We start from the raw sequence: 24,058 nt of genomic DNA, 5'->3' as shown, positions 1-24,058 counted from the left end.
TCAGAACAGACATACTTTTGTAGTGAATACGTGTTTCTCGATCAGTAATATATCAATAATCTTCGCTGCGATCTCTGTTTCTCCCTCCCCCCCTCTCACTCTCTCACACACACACACACACACACACACACACACACACACACAATGAAACACACTCACTTACATACACACATACCACAATAATGATTTAGACTTGTGTCTGGGACAATACGACATTGTCCCAATAATACGAAGGGCGTTCAACACGTAATGCAGAACCTGATTGGTTTCATGCCACTTTACAATACGCCATATTATTCGCCACTATTTTGGCTATAAAACCCTATTTTGGAACATCATCTCCGGTCAATGCGGCGGCCTTACGCTATCTTACTGGGAGGACCTGTACGAAGCATGGTACAACTGTAGTGGACGACACCAGAGCCAACGTTTTGCTGCAGCAGTAACATCCCCATAAACCACGCAAGGCTACCCACTGAGTTTATCCTTCATTGGACCAAATAGACGAAAGTGGAAAGGTGTTGTAGTGTGGATGAGGAACAACAGTCCAATGAAGTTTTGTGAGCTCCTTTTGGATGTAAACAGCGCCGAAGTCACGAATTTCTGGACATGTATTCAGTCTTGAAAAATTATCAGTTAAAAGACCTGCTCACTGTATTAAGGTTTCGACAGTCATAGTAATGCGATCATTTTGCAGTAATGGCTAGTGGTGTGCATCACTGATCAGGAGACAAAAACAATCTGATGAAACACTGATGCCAATGTTCTCAAGTGTTGATTCCCAGATCGCCGATACTATTCAGTTCTGGACCAAGATGTGTTCTTAAAAAGTGAACACGTTACGACCTACACAATATACGATCGCTATCAATGTTTCTCTGTTATGCCCTACGTATAAAATCTGTAAATTCGTTAACACCAATATGCCTTTGCCAAGCTATATGACTAAAAGTGGAATTACATGAAAATAATAGTTTCTTTTGTCAGCATACATGATGTAGGGTACATTTGGAAAACACCGAAGGAAATAAGAGATATACAATGTAAGATATATAACTGATTATCTGTTTATTCAAACCACTATGTACAAAAAATATAAATGTATTTACAACACTCTCACACAGGTATTTCTTCAGGTATATAAAAATGTATTAGGCATTACTCACAGAGATACATACTGTAGCATATACAATAGATGTACCTGTTCATTGAACATTAGAATCGTCACGGTTGTACAGTGTAAAAGTATCCTCAGTAGTGATATCCTCCATTTCCAGCTCTACCTCCAGCTCCAGCGCGCCCCCTGCCGTAGCCGTATCCGCCGTCGGAGTAGGCGGTGAGTCCGGTGTCCTGGTACTCCACGGTGGGCCTGTAGCCGCCCTCGTCCGCCTGGTAGGAGACGATCTGCTTGCGGCCGTCGGGCAGCAGCACGCGGTACTGGCCCTGGGCGCTCTCCCCCTGCCTGGACTCCTCCTGTCCAAAGTCGCTCAGCGTCTGGCCGTCCTGCACCGAGTAGCTGAACTCGTAGTTGGCCGGCTCCTGGAACAGACACGTATACATACCCTAACTGTTGATTGGAACATTTTTATGAAACTGAAATTATGCATAAATATTTGAAACTGTCAAAGAAAATATGCTAAAACAGCATTTTCTATGTGCAGTCAGTCTTGAAACAATAATTGCCTATTTTAAAGTGAATCATAAGCTATGTACAACAAATTAAGGTTAATCAAAACTTGTGGAAACACGGTGCTCAGTTGGATCAATTCGAATCAGATCTGAATAATATCATGCCATTCAGTCCCGATTCGATTTGGGCTAACTGATCAGTCATTTCTATACCTGGAATCATACTCCAGTGTTATCACATAATCCTGTACTATTATAATTATGAGTCACCATAACCTATTTCCTTGTTGTGAAAATTCTCGTTTACCCCTATTTGTATTATTTACATGCATCGCTCTTCAGTTAATTGTTAAAAAATATAAAAATAATGTGTAAAATTAATTTTATGGTACTCTTTATTAAGCGCATGTAACGAACGTTAAGAGTTCTTTATTCAGATTTCCTAACAGGTATGTGATGTGCACAGTACTCCTACGTATCTAAGGATTCAAAACAGTGAGCACTGAGTCTATCTCAACACATGCTATTGATTAGAAATAACAGCTTTCACAGGTAACTGACTTTGTGCAACACAATTACGCTCAAAGGCCTTAAAAAGAAATGGTATATCTGACACACTTCTTATGCATTGGTTCAAAGCACTATACCCTCAGAGAGAGGGATGGCCAAAACAGCTAAGGAGGGGAAGAAATCCAGTGTGCACTCCGTGTGCATTCCGGGAGGAGTCATTCCTGATGTGGAAAGGGTCCTTCCGGATGCCACGAAGAGCACAGGGTGCAGCCAGCTGCAGGTGGTGGCACATGTCGTCACTAATGACGTGTGTCGCTTTGGATCTGAGGAAATTCTCTCTGGATTCCAGCAGCTATCTGATGTGGTGAAGGCTGCCGGTCTTGCTTACGAGATGAAGGCAGAGCTCACCATCTGCAGCATCGTTGACAGAACCGACTGCGGGCCTTTGGTGCAGAGCCGGGTGGAGGGTCTGAATCAGAGGCTCAGACGGTTTTGCGTCCGTATTGGCTGCAGATTCCTAGACTTGCGCCATAGGGTGGTGGGGTTTCGGGTTCCGCTGAATAGGTCAGGAGTTCACTACACTCAGCTGGCGGCTACACGGGTAGCGGAGGCTGTGTGGCGTGGACCGGGCGGTTTTCTAGGTTAGAAGGCATCGGGAAAGTGCGGGATGGGCTGCAATGTCAAAGGGTGCTTGGCAATTACAGGACGTGCTTGGATCAAGGAACAGTCGGAATTATAGTTTTAAATTGTTGTAGTTGCGCTGGAAAAGTCCCTGAGCTTCAAGCGCTAATAGAAAGCACAGAAGCTGATATCGTTAAGGCACAGAAAGCTGGCTAAAGCCTGAAATAAGTTCTGCAGAAATTTTTACGAAGTCTCAGACGGTGTTCAGGAAAGATAGATTAGGCAGAATTGGTGGTGGAGTGTTTGTGTCTGTCAGTAGTGGTTTATCTTGTAGTTAAGTCGAAGTAGATACTCCGTGCGAATTGGTATGGGTGGAGGTTATACTTAACAGCCGAATTAAGTTAATAATTGGCTCTTTCTACCGACCCCCAGACTCCGATGATACAGTTGCGGAACAGTTCAGAGAAAGTTTGAGTCTCGTAACAAATAAATACCCCACTCATACGGTTATAGTTGGTGGGGACTTCAACCTACCCTCGGTATGTTGACAAAAATACTTGTTCAAAACCGGTGGTAGGCAGAAAACGTCTTCCGAGATTGTCCTAAATGTTTTCTCCGAAAATTATTTCGAGCAGTTAGTCCACGAACCCACGCGAATTGTAAATGGTTGCGAAAACACACTTGACCTCTTAGCCACAAACAATCCAGAGCTGATAGAGAGCATCATGACTGTACAGGGATTAGTGATCACAAAGTCGTTGTAGCTAGGCTCAATACCATTTCTTCCAAATCCATCAGAAACAAACGCAAAATAATTTTATTTAAAAAAGCGGATAAAGTGTCACTAGAAGCCTTCCTAAAAGACAATTTCCACTCCTTCCGAACTGACTATGCGAATGTAGACGAGATGTGGCTCAAATTCAAAGATATAGTAGCAACAGCAATTGAGATATTCATACCTCATAAATTGGTAAGAGATGGAACGGATCCCCCGTGGTACACAAAAAAGGTCCGAACGCTGTTACAGAGGCAACGGAAAAAGCATGCGAAGTTCAGAAGAACGCGAAATCCCGAAGATGGGCTAAAATTTACAGACGCGCGAAATTTGGCACGTACTTCGATGCGAGATGCCTTTAATAGGTTCCACAACTAAACACTGTCTCGAAATTTGGTAGAAAATCCGAAGAAATTCTGGTCGTTTGTAAAGTACACAAGCGGCAAGACGCAGTCAATACCTTCGCCGCGCAGTGCCGATGGTACTGTTATCGACGACTGTGCCGCTAAAGCGGAGTTATTGAACGCAGTTTTCCGAAATTTCTTCACCAGGGAAGACGAATGGAATATTCCAGAATTTGAAACACGAACATCTGCTAGCATGAGTTTCTTAGAAGTAGATACCTTAGGGGTTGCGAAGCAACTCAAATCGCTTGACACGGGCAAGTCTTCAGGTCCAGATTGTATACCAATTAAGTTCCTTTCAGATTACGCTGATACTATAGCTTCCTACTTAGCACTCATATACAGCCGCTCGCTCACCGATAGATCTGTACCTACAGATTGGAAAACTGCGCAGGTCGCACCAGTGTTCAAGAAGCGTAGTAGGAGTAATCCATTTAACTACAGACCTATATCATTGACGTCGGTTTGCAGTAGGGTTTTGGAGCATATACTGTATTCAAACATTATGAATCACCTCGAAGGGAACGATCTATTGACACGTAATCAGCATGGCTTCAGAAAACATCGCTCTTGTGCAACGCAGCTAGCTCTTTATTCGCACGAAGTAATGGCCGCTATCGACAGGGGATCTCAAGTTGATTCCGTATTTCTAGATTTCCGGAAAGCTTATGACACCGTTCCTCACAAGCGACTTCTAATCAAGCTGCGGAGCTATGCGGTATCGTCTCAGTTGTGCGACTGGATTCGTCATTTCCTGTCAGGAAGGTCGCAGTTCGTAGTAATAGACGGCAAATCATCGAGTAAAACTGAAGTGATATCAGGTGTTCCCCAGGGAAGCGTCCTGGGACCTCTGCTGTTCCTGATATATATAAATGACCTGGGTGACAATCTGAGCAGTTCTCTTAGATTGTTCGCAGATGATGCTGTAATTTACCGTCTAGTAAGGTCATCCGAAGACCAGTATCAGTTGCAAAGCGATTTAGAAAAGATTGCTGTATGGTGTGTCAGGTGGCAGTTGACGCTAAATAACGAAAAGTGTGAGATGATCCACATGAGTTCCAAAAGAAATCCGTTGGAATTCGATTACTCGATAAATAGTACAATTCTCAAGGCTGTCAATTCAACTAAGTACCTGGGTGTTAAAATTACGAACAACTTCAGTTGGAAGGACCACATAGATAATATTGTCGGGAAGGCGAGCCAAAGGTTGCGTTTCATTGGCAGGACACTTAGAAGATGCAACAAGTACACTAAAGAGACAGCTTACACTACACTCGTTCGTCCTTTGTTAGAATATTGCTGCGCGGTGTGGGATCCTTACCAGGTGCGATTGACGGAGGACATCGAAAGGGTGCAAAAAAGGGCAGCTCGTTTTGTATTATCACGTTATAGGGGAGAGAGTGTGGCAAATATGATACACGAGTCGGGATGGAAGTCATTACAGCATAGACGTTTTTCGTCGCGGCGAGACCTTTTTACGAAATTTCAGTCACCAACTTTCTCTTCCGAATGCGAAAATATTTTGTTGAGCCCAACCTACAGAGGTAGGAATGATCATCAAAATAAAATACGAGAAATCAGAGCTCGAACAGAAAGGTTTAGGTGTTCGTATTTCCCGCTCGCTGTTCGGGAGTGGAATAGTAGAGAGATAGTATGATTGTGGTTCGATGAACCCTCTGCCAAGCACTTAAATGTGAATTGCAGAGTAGTCATGTAGATCACTGCCAATAAACATCTTAGAACCAAGAGCAGGTGTATTATAATAACACTATAAAATGGTGTAGAGTGAGAGATATGCTTTGTAAAGAATGTCGTTTACCACATTAGTATCTTATAGAGCATGTGCATTTGTTTTACATCTTACGAAAACGAAATTCATTCGATTTTGATATTATTGGCTTTTAACTCTGAAAGAAAAGTAATTTCACTATAGTCAGAGGAATTATGCCCAAAATTCTTAGTGACCAATGAAAAACAGACAGTACTACTCATTAAGCTACTAGCACAAACCCAGTTTTGAGGCCAGATTGAGAGCATCACAACATACATTTTAAGCGAATGAAAAATATTTTTACCACATTTAGTGCAACGTGGTATCATACAAATATCTAAAAGGTGAGGGAAGTTAATCCAAAATCTTACAGCAAGTGGATCCTCCTGGGCTCCAGCGCGACCGTAGCCAAATCCAGGCACTCCATACACTGGAGAGAGGCCACCAGCGTTAGCAGAGGGCGCACCGTACTGAGTGGAGAGCGCGTCACCAGAGTAAGAAGGGGCGCCGTACTGTGTGGACAGGCCGAGGCCTCCAAAGCCAGTGGCGCGACCAGCCGCCGAAGGGGCGCCATAGCGAGTGGAGAGACCACCGCCGATCCTCCTACCAGCTCCAAACCTCCTGGAGGAGGCGCTTCCAAAGCTGGAGGAGACACGAGCCGCTGGACCCTGGCTAGAAGCACCTGAGCGGCCAAAAGCAGCGCCTGTCAGCGCAGGAGCTCCGTACTGAGTGCTGAGGCCGTTGGCTGCTGGGGCGGCGTACTGAGAACTGAGAGAGGAGGCCGAGGGAGGTCCGTACTCAGAGCTGGGAGGCAGGTACGACCGGTCGATCGGCGCTTCAGCGACGACCGACAATACAAGCGTACTCAGGAGTACATAAACCTGTTGAAGGAGAAATACATAAATGAGTTCAAAAATCTTATCTCGAAGGAGTCTGAAACATTAACACATAGGTCTACTAAGAACATTGGGTCTGGCCTCCTATACTACACAGGCGGAAATGGGTGTGTCGTATGCCACTACTATAAGCTTATGTGCTTATGTTGTGATCTTCATTCCAAACACTGACTTGACGGAGTGCTCTGCGCTAGTCTACATTAATAAACTTCTTGATCTCCTAGCAACTAATGCAGGCTATAACCATTTCATTCTGCTTACTGCATTTTCCCTCTACTCTGTTTATCCCTCACAACCTTTATCCACTACCAAACGGAATATTCCTTGATGCTTTAGGATGTGTCACATCAACCAGGCTGTACTTTTAGTCAAACTGCGTCATAAATTTCTTCTTGCCATAATTCGGGGTTGTATCATCTCTACTAATCCACAACATGCTTCTTTAGCATCACATTTTGAAAGCTTCTCTTCTAGTCTAAACTTCTTATTGTCCACATTGCATTTACATAAATTACTTTTTTTAAATTCATTTCCATCGCGCCAAAGCCTCCAACATAATGAGAACGTGGACCTCCTCGGAAGGGACGCATTTCACAGTGGGTACTCACCGATCATCGATTCCATTGCATCTGATCACACCCCTAATTTTAAAATCTGTTCCTGCATCACACGGTAAGAATCCTCGTAAAAAAATACAATGGAAGACCACTAGTGCTATAATGTACAACCTGCGCTCTCTCCGCCCACCCCTCTTACACCTAGGAGACATTCGTGCAGGAATTGCAGATGAGTGAGGCGCAGCAAACATGGAAACTAAAGATTTGTTCCCAACGAGGAAGCTCCCACAATCATCTCCATAGAATGCCGGTTACAGATTTTAAAAGAGTATAATCTACATATAAATTATCAGTTACAATGCACTCTCTGCATACTCACAGAAATTTGTTGTAGTCATTAGATGTAGCATCTAACAAGATGCTTACTGCATGGCATAAACATCAAATATTGAATGCAGTACAATCCAGTGAGAAATGGAAGATAATTGGATTCCACTGAATGAGCATAATAGGTGATTTAAAATATACGTAAACGTTTTCCAAAGTCTATTCAGAGCAATTTTTTAACTAATGAAATATTAAATACATTATTACAACGTACACACTTCCACCTGATCAGCCACTTCCAGTCGGAAATGGCCAGCTTAATATCTACTAGGGGCAACAAAAATTTTATTTTCGTATTTAATACAATTTTTGACGGTATTTAAAAATTGAAATTTCTGTCATAATCTACTCATTAACAAATATTACTACCTATGTCCGAACAGCTTCCGAAGGCCTAACGGTATCGATCCTCAGCCTAAGGTGTCTCTGGTTGTCGATGTGGAAGAACATGCAGTTGTCATTTTTCGTGACCATAGCCTATGCTTCTCATTCAAATAGCTTCTCAATTGGCCTTACAAGGGCTGAGTGCAGCCCGCTTGCCGACAGTTCTCTGCAGACCTGAAAGGTCGCCCATTCAAGTGCTAGCCAAGCCGGACTGAGTACAACTGAGGTGATTTTACGGTAACCAATGTTACCACTGTTGTTTAACACAAGAACTTAAACATTAAAGTTAGAAGCTGTGTATAACTCAAGAAGAAGATGCGTAACTCAGAGCACAGAAATTACCCTGTGTTCATCTAGTATCCGAAGATACGAGCACTTAGTTACTTCCAACAAACTTTACGTACAATTTTAAATATTTTCGAAACATTTTCTCGCTGACACATCACAAAACAGTTACGGTGAAAAAGTTATGTAGCTTACTACGCTGTTCAAACGGTAAAATTTGAGCATCAGACATGACGTTTTAATTTATTATTTCCTTACTGCTTAATCTGATAGCAACACGTTTTTCCGACGGTTTACCATTGAATGTATCTAACAAATTATAACATCGCACGAGATTCAGAAGATATGGCATCATAAACATTGAATTGCCTGAAAAATTGGCGTAACATAAAACACGTTAACTAATTAGTAATCGGACAATTGATGATGTTTGATACATGGGAGTCAGACGCTTTAAGGAATCATTGGTGGGCAGTTGTCGGTTGCATTATATTACGTACACGAATAGCTTTAGCATGTTTTAAGGTTAAGAAGTTGCCACACAGACATCGAGCTTGGGTCATATGCAATTAGAGAAAGATGTGTCATTAATGCCCTAGGTTTCTAAATGAACTTCATGGTTCAAATGGCTCTGAGCACTACGGGACTCAACATCTATGGTCATCAGTCCTCTAGAACTTAGAACTACTAAAACCTAACTAACCTAAGGACATCACACAACACCCAGTTCTCACGAGGCAGAGAAAATCCCTGACCCCGCTGGGAATCGAACCCGGGAACCCGGGCGCGGGAAAAATGAACTTCATGACAAGGACGTCTAAACTCACTAAGTTTAGAATGTATCATTTGTATCGCTACTGTTACTGATAAGACTGTTAATTACGTTGTCAGGCGTCATGTACACGGATATAAGTGTAGCAACGTGTTAGTCACACCTGTGCCGCGGCCGCCCTCGGTGGCTGCCTTACCTTCATGTTGTGTAGAAGGTGGACGGCAGGAGCAGAGTGAGTCTTCCGAACCAGCTGTCCAGTATATATACCGGAGCTGCACTCCTGGGCGGGTCGCCGCTGCGAGAGATTCTCCCCGGCCGCTCCAGTTAGCGTAGCGGGCTGATGGGTAGGCAGGCCATTACGTCACCGTTAGAGGCCTTGGTGCCGCCTCGGAAGACCGTTCACGGCCGCACCCTCCCGGCCACTGTGCCAGTCATCTTGCTCCCCACGGCACGCTTCTCCTAATAGCCTGCAATCTCCTGTCTCTTTCATTCATCGTAAAGGCATCGGTGCAGTTCACAAGGACTTGTCCCGCTAGAGATGCCTGATCTTTAGATAAGATGAAATTATACAACATACATTGCTATTCCCATAGACTCAGATCATGAAGATAGTTGCAGACAACTGTAATACGACCGTTTTTCGCAATGCGGGCTTCTTATGGACCACTTGAGTTGCTTGGATCGGTCTAAAGTTTAACTGACACGTGAACTAGTCCTCATGAAAACATAAGTATAGAATTTCATTCATACTCAGCAACTCGAAATAATCATCAACCAGTTGCATAAATAAGATTAATTTCATAACCAATTTCAAGCACTTAGTGTCCTTCTTCAAAAGGTTATATCTACACTGACACTCGCAAATAATGTTATTGGTATAACCTTCTGAAGATGGGCACTAAATTTCTTTTATTCAACTGGTTGCTGATTATTTCGATACAGAAAACCTAAGTAAGCAGATAGGAAAGTACGCAGCTTTCGAGGATGCTTATGTTTTCGACATATGTGCTCGTTGTTTATTCTGTAAGTCTACGGATCTTCCTCAGGTTTTTCAGGTATTGTGCTGCCAATGAATAATGTAAAAGAACATAGCGCAATGCGTTCTTTTTTCTATTTTTATTTGTCATTTGCAGTCCAAAAGGCGCTGTCACATATAATGGTCGAAATTCAAAATAGCAGTTATCAAGACCGTCACCGGTAAAACTACGTCAAAAATAAGTGCTGACCTAAGTCTAAGAGCAAATTTAGGCGAGTATAGCACATGTGACGTGATACGACAGTACAGTGCGACGCGCAATTTCTGCACATGTCGCGTTGGTCCTGCGCTAATTGAGACGCGTACACATACTTAGCACGCGCTGATTGGCGACAATCTGCGCTACCAGAACTGCAGGGCGCGCACCCTGTAACGTTTCTCAAATGGTTTAAGAGGAACTATTCAGTAAAAATATTAGATTTTTGCCTGCTTGTAGATTTCTGTTTCAGCTTAGTAGAGAAGTGCTCATCATGTAGCTGAAAGACATCTTATTGTGATAGAAACATTTTAGTAAGATACTACGCAAAATTCGAAAAGTTTGCAATAAAAAATAGGTGTTGCTATGATTTTGCATTTGGTGCGTATTACACCATATGTTGCTGCGTATGAAATTTAGCTAACATAATGATTTTCTCTTTAGACTTGGATAGGTCTCTATCTGTCTCCGATATTGAGACAATGGATCCTATGTAGCGCATTCGCTCCCGATCTCAGCGAGAATGAAATATTCACAACATCCCTCATATCTCCTAAACCTCCCGAGACATCGAAACGAGATTTTGGCGAGTAGAGCCACACAAAGAAGAGAGTATTTTGCCAGTTCGTAAGCACACTGAACTGTCTTATCTATGGCTAGATATCAGAAATTTCACTCTCTATTATATATATATATATATATATATATATATATATATATATATATATATATATATATATATATATATATATAATCCTGGAAAATGAAATAAGAACACCGTGAATTCAATTCATTGTCCCAGGAAGGAGAAACTTTATTGACACATTCCTGGGGTCAGATACATCACATGATCACACTGACAGAACCACAGGCACATAGACACAGGCAACAGAGTATGCACAATGTCGACACTAGTACAGTGTATATCCACCTTTCGCAGCAATGCAGGCTGCTATACTCCCATGGAGACGATCGTAGAGATGCTGGATGTAGTCCTGTGGAACGGCTTGCCATGCCATTTGCACCTGGCGCCTCAGTTGGACCAGCGTTCGTGCTGGACGTGCAGACCGCGTGAGACGACGCTTCATCCAGTCCCAAACATGCTCAATGGGGGACAGATCCAGAGATCTTGCTGGCCAGGGTAGTTGACTTACACCTTCTAGAGCACGTTGGGTGGCACGGGATACATGCGGACGTTCATTGTCCTGTTGGAACAGCAAGTTCCATTGCCGGTCTAGGAATGGTAGAACGATGGGTTCGATGACGGTTTGGATGTACCGTGCACTATTCAGTGTCCCCTCGACGATCACCAGAGGTGTACGGCCAGTGTAGGAGATCGCTCCCCACACCATGATGCCGGGTGTTGGCCCTGTGTGCCTCGGTCGTATGCAGTCCTGATTGTGGCGCTCACCTGCATGGCGCCAAACACGCATACGACCATCATTGGCACCAAAGCAGAAGCGACTCTCATCGCTAAAGACGACACGTCTCCATTCGTCCCTCCATTCACGCCTGTCGCGACACCACTGGAGGCGGGTTGCACGATGTTGGGGCGTGAGCGGAAGACGGCCTAACGGTGTGCGGGACCGTAGCCCAGCTTCATGGAGACGGTTGCGAATGGTCCTCGCCGATACCCCAGGAGCAACAGTGTCCCTAATTTGCTGGGAAGTGGCGGTGCGGTCCCCTACGACACTGCGTAGGATCCTACGATCTTGGCGTGCATCCGTGGGTCGCTGCGGTCCGGTCCCAGATCGACGGGCACGTGCACCTTCCGCCGACCACTGGCGACAACATCGATGTACTGTGGAGACCTCACGCCCCACGTGTTGAGCAATTCGGCGGTACGTCTACCCGGCCACCCGCATGCCCACTATACGCCCTCGCTCAAAGTCCGTCAACTGCACATATGGTTCACGTCCACGCTGTCGCGGCATGCTACCAGTGTTAAAGACTGCGATGGAGCTCCGTATGCCACGGCAAACTGGCTGACACTGACGGTGGCGGTGCACAAATGCTGCGCAGCTAGCGCCATTCGACGGCCAACACCGCGGTTCCTGGTGTGTCCGCTGTGCCGTGCGTGTGATCATAGCTTGTACAGCCCTCTCGCAGTGTCCGGAGCAAGTATGGTGGGTCTGACACACCGGTGTCAATGTGTTTTTTTTTTCCATTTCCAGGAGTGTATTACTCCAGTGACTGCAGTTTTTTCAGAGTTACCGACAGCTACTGAAAGAATAGTTTTGTAGTATGAAAAAAAACACGAATTTTCTTCTCTTATGCTCTCACAAACTGACACAGTGAGGTTTATTGTAACTTACTGTGCTCTCTGGTCGCCAATTACTTATTGAATAGGATACACTGTTTCAGAATTTTGTCACACAGCTGCTGCAAAAAGGGTGTGTGCAGATTATACAGTGTTTTGGTAAAAGAAGTACAGTTAAACCAGTTAGCAAGAGAAATGTGGCCGTTACTCATTAATGGTGATGCTTCTTCGAATGAGAAAAGGTTAACAATTTACACGAAAATAAATAGCCAATTTTGTTGGAATTTTGGGTGAATCCCCATAACCCACCGCATTTTTAACACTGAAAGAATAGAACGGAAACTTACTAAACGATTTTTTTATTTTTCTTCATCTGAGCAGTATTAAAATAATGAAGAGCGTAACGTTCAGTTTGAACGACACACACATACCAGATGCTGGTTACTCACCTACTGCTTGCCAAACTGACAATGTGTGATTCGCGAATAAAATAGCTGTTACTGAGAAAAGCAAACGTTTGATGCGTCGCACAACACAATGGCTGGTGTATCGTCAGCAGCTGTGAATAATCCGAGCGAGAGAAAGAGAAATGCGGAAGCCCCCCAAGTGTGCTTTTATATATATATATATATATATATATATATATATATATATATATATATATATATATATATATATCGAAAAACTTTGCCTTGAAAGTAGCAAATACATTTCACAAATAACATGTATCAAATCACCACACTCTTTTAGGATGCTGATACTTTCGGAATAATACCGACCAGTACTTCATTGTGTACCCTATTGTATAATTAGTTTATTAACACAGATAGTCTGTATACAACCACTGAAATTCTTTTCACGTCTCGACGAGCCGACTAAAGCATTGTTGTTTGTGAGGGCTTCTCGACTGTTTCATGTGATGTCCACATGAACGTAGTATAGTGTCTTATTATATCAATATCCAAGTAATGATAGTGAAACCTAAGTACTTCATGCCTTGGACGCTTTTTCCCAGGAGCACAAAGGGGTCATACCTGTGGAAGTTAGACCTTTTCTACTTTTTGTAACAGATCGTAGAGACACGTCAGCAAAACAGGCAGCAAGTAGATAACCTTACTTTATTATCCGGCCTTGCATCTAGATCAAATGATTTTATAATATTCCTTACTTTCTTATTCAATACCCTCACCACGAATCATCTGTCCCTTCTTACTATATGCAAACATTGTAGAGGCAGCAAATATAATACCAGTTGCTAATGGCTCACCAATTATGGAACTGTGCATTGTTCTCGACAAAAGACTGAACAAACAAAAAAGTATACAGATATATGTAACTGAAAATTGTTATGTAGTAACAGAGATGGAGCGCTTAAACGGCGAAAAACGAAACACTTACTCAGTGACAATAAAACTCAGCGTACGGTAAGGCGGTATTCTACGGAGGCGCGATACTTTCACTGCCCTTGTGCGCCATGCCCAAGTGAGCCATTGGCAGGACTGCCTTCCCGCTCCTCGCCTCACCCCTCCCGCAGTGCTCGGGTGACTCGCTGCACGAGAAACTCTGCCACGACAACGTCGCGCGTCGCATTCCAGTCGCGTCGCGTCGCAATTTGCGCGGTCCCATTTGAACCTGTGGAGTTACAAGAAAGCGCGCTGTGCTGGGCCGCGCCACACGTGCTAAACGCGTCTCGGTTTGCGCCTAGCGTAACATGGCTCGCACACGTTGCCTCTCTACTTGTCCTTTACACTTAATCGTCATTTTCTGCCCCACCCTCTCCCTCTTCTGTTCAGACAGGAGCTTTTTTTTAAGAAAGTGAATCGTTATTACACTGTCAAACGACCAATACGTCGCAATGCCGACATTACTGTGAATTCATATTTTGTGTATTGTCAGTTAAGAACAAAGGTGAATTTGCTGTATAATTCAGGCCATCATTACAGAAATGGTAATATCTCAAAGAATGTCAGTTCGTTTTCATGCAATGTAAGTTTACGTTTTACTGATTGAACCGCAAGCTAAAAATAGCAAAAAAATTACAACAGAAATTTTAATTAAAAATTGAATGAACTGTCATTGTTGCATGCAACAATCGATAATTGATTTGAATGATGAATCTATAGTCAAATTTTGTGTAGAAAATTTAACAGGAAACTAAGTAATGATTTGCTGATTGATATTTTATTGAATCCATATTAATTAAAATATCGTCTTGTGTGAGACAGTAGCAGTTTGACTTGAGATATTTCGACCTCAGCGTTTGATGCTAGTTAGCTCAATTGTTTGATTAAGCAGTTTGGGAAAATTGTATAAATGTGTGTGATTACATTCTTTCGTATCAGACTTCGTGTGATTAACTCAAGAAAACCGTCCCCAAACAACATAGTACCTCAGTGCGAATGAAAGGTGGTTCTAACTTTCAGGGACTGTTTTCAACGTTAGGGACAGTTTATTAACAGGAAAGAAAAAGTAAACATATGAACAGAGAAATTTTGTTACATTAGATTCAGCTTTTAATATGCGAAAATTTAGTTTGAAGAAATAAAATCTCCTAGGAAGTAGGCGATACCCTGATCGAGTAGCTGGTGTTAAATTTTGACCAGCAGATCCATGAAAATGATGTGCCTGATTTAACAGTAGATTTTTCGGACATTTCGTTATTCGATCAGTAATCAGTAATTTTGTTTAACTATGGAAACTCAAACACATCCTTTCTAAATGTATCTATGTTTAGAAATTCATGCTCAAAATGAAGCTTGGGAAAGATCGCTAATGAAATACTATGGGCAACACATTAATTCGAATTCATTTACTTTATTTGCGGAAGAGAATGGAAACACAGAACTGAACAGAATCAAGCACGTTGGTTTTCTGTAAAACATGACTGCAAATCATTTTACTTTTCTGCTGAATTTAATGTTATTATATTCTTTCGGTATATAGCTACTTGCACACTCTGTTCTACAAAGACAGTATTCCACCTGAGATAAAAAAGAATTTCAAAGTTACTTACTCAATTCTGTGGTGTTTGTAGGCCGATGTCGGTCTTCGGCTTTTAATGTGAGTTTTCATTAGGCTGGTCTACTTTGTACGGCACAAATGTCTTATACACAGTCATGAATCCATATGAAGTTTATTCAAATCACAATTCAGCGAAGTATCCAACACCCTGATCGGACGCGATCGGGGAAAGCGAGGCGTTGACACCGAGTGCAGGGAGCTGGGACCCATGATGTTTGGATGCGACTTCTTCCTATCTTTGTGTCAAGGGGGTCACGTAGCTCGAATTTGTGCCGAGGGAGGCTAACCTTGGCCATTGGAAAGTTTATGTGTGTACAACGGGTTTCGTAGTGTAGAGCTCACTCTAGTCTTCTGGAACAGCTTAATTTGCTGTATGGTAATATACACTCCTGGAAATGGAAAAAAGAACACATTAACACCGGTGTGTCAGACCCACCATACTTGCTCCGGACACTGCGAGAGGGCTGTACAAGCAATGATCACACACACAGGGCATAGCGGACACACCAGGAACCGCGGTGTTGGCCGTCGAATGGCGCTAGCTGCGCAGCATTTGTGCACCGCCGCCGTCAGTGTCAGCCAGTTTGCCGTGGCATACGGAGCTCCATCGCAGTCTTTAACACTGGTAGCATGCCGCGACAGCGTGGACGTGAACCGTATGTGCAGTTGACGGAGCGAGGGCATATAGTGGGCTTGCGGGAGGCCGGGTGGACGTACCGCCGAATTGCTCAACACGTGGGGCGTGAGGTCTCCACAGTAAATCGATGTTGTCGCCAGTGGTCGGCGGAAGGTGCACGTGCCCGTCGACCTGAGACCGGACCGCAGCGACGCACGGATGCACGCCAAGACCGTAGGATCCTACGCAGTGCCGTAGGGGACCGCACCGACACTTCCCAGCAAATTAGGGACACTGTTGCTCCTGGGGTATCGGCGAGGACCATTCGCAACCGTCTCCATGAATCTGGGCTACGGTCCCGCACACCGTTAGGCCGTCTTCCGCTCACGCCCCAACATCGTGCAGCCCGCCTCCAGTGGTGTCGCGACAGGCGTGAATGGAGGGACGAATGGAGACTTGTCGTCTTCAGCGATGAGAGTCGCTTCTGCCTTGGTGCCAATGATGGTCGTATGCGTGTTTGGCGCCGTGCAGGTGAGCGCCACAATCAGGACTGCATACGACCGAGGCACACAGGGCCAACACCCGGCATCATGGTGTGGAGAGCGATCTCCTACACTGGCCGTACACCTCTGGTGATCGTCGAGGGGACACTGAATAGAGCACGGTACATCCAAACCGTCATCGAACCCATCGTTCTACCATTCCTAGACCGGCAATGGAACTTGCTGTTCCAACAGGACAATGAACGTCCGCATGTATCCCGTGCCACCCAACGTGCTCTAGAAGGTGTAAGTCAACTACCCTGGCCATCAAGATCTCCGGATCTGACCCCCATTGAGCATGTTTGGGAGAGGATGAAGCGTCGTCTCACGTGGTCTGCACGTCCAGCACGAACGCTGGTCCAACTGAGGCGCCAGGTGGAAATGGCATGGCAAGCCGTTCCACAGGACTACATTCACCATCTCTACGATCGTCTCCATGGGAGAATAGCAGCCTGCATTGCTGCGAAAGGTGGATATACACTGTAGTAGTGCCGACATTGTGCATGCTCTGTTGCCTGTGTCTATGTGCCTTTGGTTCTTTCAGTGTGATCATGTGATGTATCTGACCCCAGGAATGTGTCAATAAAGTTTCCCCGTCCTGGGACAATGAATTCACGGTGTTCTTATTTCAATTTCCGGGAGTGTAGTTGCTCATGGTAGCTGATTCTTGGCAGCGCTATTAATCCCCCTGGTCGCTTGGTCGCCTATTGTTAATTTAGGACCCGAGAAACCCACGTCTTGTCTGAAGGGTAGATCGAACTTTTACAAGTAAGCGTGATTCTTCTGGGCAGGTAAGAGTCTCACTGTCCTGCCTGTCCTACTATCGCTGCTTATGTGAACTGGAGATGAACTGAAATTAAAATTTTCTGTAAGTTTAGGTTTCTTAGTCCATGCTCGACGGTACTTCTCGGATTATTTTTTTATTCTACTGTCTTTTGTGATACCCACAGTCCGAATGTACTATAAAATTCTCAAATTTAGCCTTCTCGCTGAGCACTATCGCTGCAGCATTGTCGAGCGTTAATGGTGACCCACACTTAGACGTGCCTTTAGTCTGTCTCAGCGTCAAAGTCAGCGTGGTAGGCCGCTTTGGACCTTAATACCTTTGTGACTGTGCTACACTCCACGTCAGACTGCAACATCTTCGTGTAGGAGATTACCGCTCACCAAGTTATGTAATTCTAGTCTGTTAGCTGTTTCATTTAACTGTTGTTTTTCTCATTCTAAAGCCCTAAGGGGTCAATGTAGGTAATTGTAATCTATTAATTATTTTATGTAACTGCTTCTTTCCTCACTCTGATTACCTAAACGAACAGTTATTCTATGTCAGTTTAGCATCCCTTGTTTTAACAGTGTAACATGTTTTTAAATCGGCCAACTTTCTTTTAATGACTACAGGAAACTATTCTTGTTGTAAACTGTGTAACGCACCTACATCAAATTATGCCTATGCTCGTTTGTGAAAATGGACTCGATAAGCTACGTGAGCTACCAGTGAACGGAATCTATCCCGCACAACACAGTGTGCATATTGTATGTGTGTCAGTTTCACTGTCATAAGCCCTTATCATTACATAAAAAAAGCACTCCCTCCTCAGGCCACGAGTGGCCTACCGGGACCATCCGACCGCCGTGTCATCCTCGGTGGAGGATGCGGATAGGAGGGTCGTGGGGTCAGCACATCGCTCTCCCTGTCGTAAGAGGGTATTCGTGACCGAAGCAGCTACTATTCGCTCGAGTAGCTCGTCAGTTGGCATCACGAAGCTGAGTGCACGCCGAAAAATGGCAACAGCGCAAGGCGGCCTGGATGGTCACCCATCCCAGTGCCGACCATGACCGACAGCGTTTGACTTCGGTGATCTCACGGGAACCGGTGTATCCACTGCGTCAAGGCTGTTGCATGAAAGACTTAAAGCTAACATTTGGAGAAGCTATCTCACTGTGTATTTGAATATGAGAAACTCAGGAACTAATGAAGCTGCAACAATGAATATGTAAGGTATCTGGCTGCGTTTATGAACAAGACTTTACAAGTGATACAGAATCTCACTTGCGCAACGGAATTCACTAGATTGGAGAACATGACATGCTGTGGTGTGCTAGTGACTCTGTTGCGTCCATAAGTTTTTCTACGTGGTATACAGCAGCATGCAGCAGGAGCATCTGAAACGTATTGTTACTAAAAATGAATGTAACACAAAGGAGTTGCTTGGGTCATGTTAATTACTAAATAACTTGTGAGAAGGGATTTCATAAATTAAGTCTATTTAAAACCTCAAAATTATCATGACCAAGTATTAATAACGGCTAAATGCCTTACAATGACCGTATAAGTATCAGTAATGGCTGAGTGCGAGATCGACAAATGATTTCAATTTCAAAGTTAGATTAGCATCTAATAACCACAACATCTATTTATTAGTTAGATGTGGAGAATAATTATCATTATTTGGAGGATAAAGAGGCTTCTTTAACTGACAAGCAAAACATGGGATTATTGTAAACTCGAACTAACAATCACGAGCCTAACCCTGCAATTGCTTTTGCGCTATGCTTATGAATTTTACCTTGAATTCTATCTTAAAGCGTTGTTAGGCCATCTAAATCTCTCCTGGATACATAAATGGAATCAGGCCTTGAGTGTAGTTAAGTTCTGCCATCACCGACGTGAGGGCAGTATGCCACGTCTTCTGTCTCCGAGCTCTCGACCGACACTACTACTTCCACTGTCGTAGACAGACCTCGTCTCACGACAATGCTTAGAATTGCGCTCCCATGTTTCGCCCTCAGATTGTTACTATCGATATTAGAGTCATTATACAATGAAAAGAATAGCGCTAAGTTGGCTATATTGATTTCAATTTAATGGAGGGTTCTGACACACTCCTTGCAACTGCTCATTCTGTTGGTTTAGTAGTTTATTTAATATGGTTACCCCTCCCCCTTTTTTAATATCTGCTGCTGTAATGGCACTGGGTTTGGAGATCTAGTCGTTTCGGCCGCTGTCGACTGTATTTCGTAGGTGCGGTGCCTAGATGCAAACATATTCTTTTTAATTATTCTTATTTTGTCAGCTCATCGCCCTTTAGGGTACTAATTGTTGTGTTCGGCTTTACCTGTCACATCTTGCAAGAGGAAAAGCATATAATTTGCATTCCATGGATTAAACCTCATGCTTTAGGAATGTATGGCTACTGAATGTTCTGGCTGCCCGTTGATAACTGTGGAAAAAGAAAAGGCTGCAGCGGCAAGTATAAAATTTGTTACTTCTCTCATTGAATTCTAGTACTGGCTACAGCTCCCATGCCTAACATTTCATATTTGTTATTTTTATTTTATTCTAAAATTTAGGCCGTGGCTCCTTAGTTTCATGGTTGTTTAAATGTTGAGTCAGCCCACTGGGGCAAGTTTGTAATTATATTGTCAGAAGTATTTAACTTATTTGTGCTCATTCCTATTGTCTCAAGCCGTGCCCTGTGTTAAAGTATATACCGTCTATGTCTTAAATGGTAATAACGTTTTGTCATAATTTGACGTTAAAGGTTTGCAATTTATGGCGTTGTCTGTAAAGAGGTACAATATGATACAAGGTCAGCTATCATTTTATAACTCTTGTAGTATTTAAACTGTTGTTCTCTTTTGACTGCTGTTTAACCCTTATCTACTGTAGTGAAATGCTCATACACTAATACTCTAGTGGGGTCTCGGAATACCCCAATAAGAAAAACGAAACTGTAATTTAAGGAAATTTTGTTTTGAATTGCACTTTTATCAGTGAATATTATAAACATTTTTACATATTTCAGATGTGATTACAAACAATTTTGGCACACTGAAAATCTGTGGTTAGGGAAAACATGTTTTGAACATTTTTCACACACTATTTTGGTTTTCTTGTCCACATTTCTTGCGCACATGCAGCATCTTGCTTTCCACATGGGTTCTGGCTCTGAAGATGTTGAGGTAAGCGGAGTACCATCAAGTTTAACAACAACGTCTCTCAGTTCACGAGAATGGGTCGGACATCTCGACGTTGTGTATGGGGCTTTACTAAATCCATTCCAAGCTTTTGTAGCAATTCTCTTCTTTTTAAATCATTTGTTTCATCAAGTTGTTTGGTGCACTATGTTTAGAATGGCCACCTGCTTGTTCGCCGTGATAACGAACAGTTGGCGCACATATGGTCCGGTGCGTCCACTCCTCCTTTTGTGGCATTCTAATCTGTGATCATTTCAGGTTTTTTCTGTTGAGTACTAATTTTCTGATTGTCATGTATAGATGAAACAAACACAACAGCTCGACGTTTCCGAGGAGCATAACGACAAATTGTCTTTCCTTCGTTATGCCCGAATAATGCAGATTCTACGGGGCGCCTTCTGTTTGGTATGAATTCTTCTGGGATCTGCGGTTTATTTTCCTTTAGAGTGCCTAAGACATTCAACGTTTTGGCTTCTAGTTGATCACAGAGTTCAAGTGACATGAACCAATTGTCTACTGTCACATGTCTATTGCTTCCCTCAGTTGGTGTTATTAATTTCAAAACATCCTGTGTTGGGATTGATAATGTACTTCTATTTGTCCCTTTTTCTGTGTAAACAAATGCATTGCATAAATAGAATGTTCGTGAGTCACAAAGGCACTTAACTTTGAGGTCGTATTTGGCTGGCTTCATGGGCATATACATGCGAAATTTGCACCTACCTCGAAATGGTGCTAACATTTCATCGATTGTCACGTACGCTCCTGGAGTATAATACTTTTGACATTTGTCTATAAAGAGTTCCCACACATCTCTAATAACTGCAAGTCTGTCATCAGCCTTCCTAGCACCTCTTGTAGCAGCACAATCGAATCGCAAACAAGACAAAATGAATAAAAATCCCTGAACGATCATAGTGGCTCGAAACCCATCACGACCAGTTCCATCATTAGCAAAAAGTCCAACAATATTTTCGTGCTTGGATTTCATTACTCCAGATAAATAAAGATGACCCAGAAATGCTCTCAGTTCCGTTACATCTACCAGCTTTATGAACGCTGGCTTAGGAGCTCTGTATTTGTTTGACATGTTATGTATCTTGACATTTGTATTGGTGAGTATTAGTTGCAATAAATCTTCACTAATGAACAGTTCCCAAGCAGATAATATGTCGGTTGAATCAATCGTTTTTGCTTCACGTTTACCACCTAGAAGATGGCTAACTATATTGTGAGAACGGGTACAATTTGTAGGAGGAGCTTCTTTTGACCACTTGTAGCACTGCTTTTTTCCAAAAAAATATCTGTCAGCGGATGGCCTAATACACACCTCTTCATCTGATTCTCCACAACTACTTTCTGATGTAGCTTCAGAGGTGGAATCATGATCACTTAGTATAAATTCACCCTCATCTGCTGTGGCTTCCTCATCAGATTGCAAAAACGCAGGATCATTCACTATTCTTTCCAACTCGTCATCTGTTAGTGACTTCGACGATGCCATTCTGAAAAATAATGCATTCATACTCACATAACCTTAACAATTAACGTTATCATGGAAAGTGTGCTGTTTTCTAAGTACTCTAAGATTTCATTCGCGTAAAACACTAATTGAGATAGTCAAAAACAACTTACGTTTTACTCTGGTGGGGTATTCTGAGACCTCTTTTTCTTTATCTCACACAGTAATACTGGGAACACCGCATTCAACACTCATCGTTAAAAGGCAGCACTTCACTGAGGATTACCAAAAACACAGGTGCCATCTGTTGTTCCGTTCATGTACTATGTATTGTATGCTATCTCTGGGGTTCTCCGGGACCCCACTAGAGCACTTAAGGGTTAATGTAATTGTTGCTGATCTTATAAGTTGTTTCTCTTAGTATACTTAAATCCCTGGCGCAGTAATATCATGTGTTTGATTTTGGTTAATCCACATCCTTCAAAGACAATAGATTCAATGGTAGCAGAGCGTGTTTTCCTGAATCAAGATAGAAAACTTTCCCTGTTGCATCATTCACCAGCTCCTAGTTTATTATTTTTAATCATTACTGTTTTTATTGTCTTTGTTATTGCAATTTACTGTTGCAATTATTTCTCCCATATTCGCTGAAGTATTATCAAGTATTCAAATTTTAAACATTTTGAGTGGTTGTGAACCAGCAGCCCTGCACTATATAATTACAGGACGTACATAAAGCCACTTCGCTTGCACAAAATTTTTGTCACTTTACCATGGTTTCGATTGCACTAGGGCAATGCTCATCAGAATAAAAAGTTACATGGAAAACATATAATCACACTATGGTTGAAAACGTCTGAGCAAAAGTGCTCTCGTCAAACAGAAATGTTATAGGAATAAAAACTAGAACATAAAAGTATAGCATGATTATCGACTTTTTTTTATCTAGTTGACAATCACTCTTATTATTCCCTCTTGGCTCTCGTACATGTTGTATATTGCCCGTCTTTCTTAATATCTTACTCCTACTTTTCTCAGGATTTCGAACATCTTGCACCGTTTTACAGCGACGAACGCTTTTTCCGGGTCGACAAATCCTATGAACGTGTCTTGATTTTTCTTTAGTCTTGATTCCATTCTCAACTGCAACCTCAGAATTTCCTCCCTCGTGCCTTCTTTACCTTTCCTAAATTCTGATAGAATGTCATGCATCCCTTCTGCCTTATTTGATCTTAAGTCCACCAAAGCTCTCATAAATTCTTATCGTAATACTGGATCCCCTATCTCTTCTAAATCGACTACTGTTTCTCCTATCACATCAGACAAATCTGTCCACTCATAGAGGCTTTCAGTGTACTCTTTCCACCTATCTGCTCTCTCCTCTGCATTTTACAGTGGAAATACCGTTGCACTCTTAATGTTACCACCCTTTCTTTTAATGTCGCGGAAGAATGTTTTGACTTTCCTGTGGAGTCAGTCCTTCGACACTCATTTATTTTTCGATTACTTCACATTTTCGTACAGCCATTTAGTCTTAGCTTCTCTCCATTCCGATTTATCTCATTCCTCAGCGACTTGTATTTCTGTATTCCTGAATTTCACTGACAGTTTTGCACTTCCTTCTTCCATCGTCCATCTGAAGTATTTCTTCGCACGGTTTCTTCACATTTACCTTCTTTGTACATATGTTTTTCTTTCGAACTTCTGTGATTTTCCTTTTTTGAAATGTCCATTCCTCTTCAACTTTACTGCCTAGTGAGCAACTCATTATTGCTGTTTATATAGCCTTAGATAACTTCAAGTGTAGCTCGTGATCCCTTAGAGCTCCCGTGTCCCACTTCTTTGCGTATTGATTCTTGTCTACTAATCTTTTAAACTTCAGCCTACTCCTATGAACGTGTCTTGATTTTTCTTTAGTCTTAACTCCATTCTCAACTGCAACCTCAGAATTTCCTC

General features: G+C 42.8%; 2 protein-coding genes across 2 annotated transcripts in view; both read right to left on the bottom strand.

Moving 5' to 3' along the window:
* The window catches only part of LOC126273380 (pro-resilin-like), a 367,374-nt gene that overhangs the window by 124,787 nt on the left and 218,529 nt on the right, over window positions 1–24,058 (bottom strand). The window lies entirely within an intron of this gene.
* Window positions 1,052–9,262, bottom strand: LOC126272109 (pro-resilin-like). The gene is made up of 3 exons (XM_049974704.1): window positions 9,188–9,262; window positions 6,082–6,591; window positions 1,052–1,539 (listed from the first exon to the last, which is right to left on the bottom strand). The coding sequence occupies exons 1-3, from the start codon at window positions 9,191–9,193 to the stop codon at window positions 1,252–1,254; spliced, it is 804 nt and encodes a 267-aa protein (XP_049830661.1). The 5' UTR covers window positions 9,194–9,262; the 3' UTR covers window positions 1,052–1,251.

This window comes from Schistocerca gregaria, chromosome 5 (genome assembly GCF_023897955.1).
Source record: "Schistocerca gregaria isolate iqSchGreg1 chromosome 5, iqSchGreg1.2, whole genome shotgun sequence".
In the NCBI taxonomy this organism is placed as follows: Eukaryota; Metazoa; Arthropoda; class Insecta; order Orthoptera; family Acrididae; genus Schistocerca; species Schistocerca gregaria.
Note: the sequence above shows the minus strand (reverse complement) of the source record. Positions and strands in the feature narration are given on the sequence as shown.

Excerpts from the sequence above, each read along its gene's own strand:
- LOC126272109 (XM_049974704.1), bottom strand. Across the intron at positions 1,540-6,081 it reads CCCAGGAGGATCCACTTGCT|GAGCCGGCCAACTACGAGTT; the intron begins GTAAGATTTTGG and ends TGTCTGTTCCAG.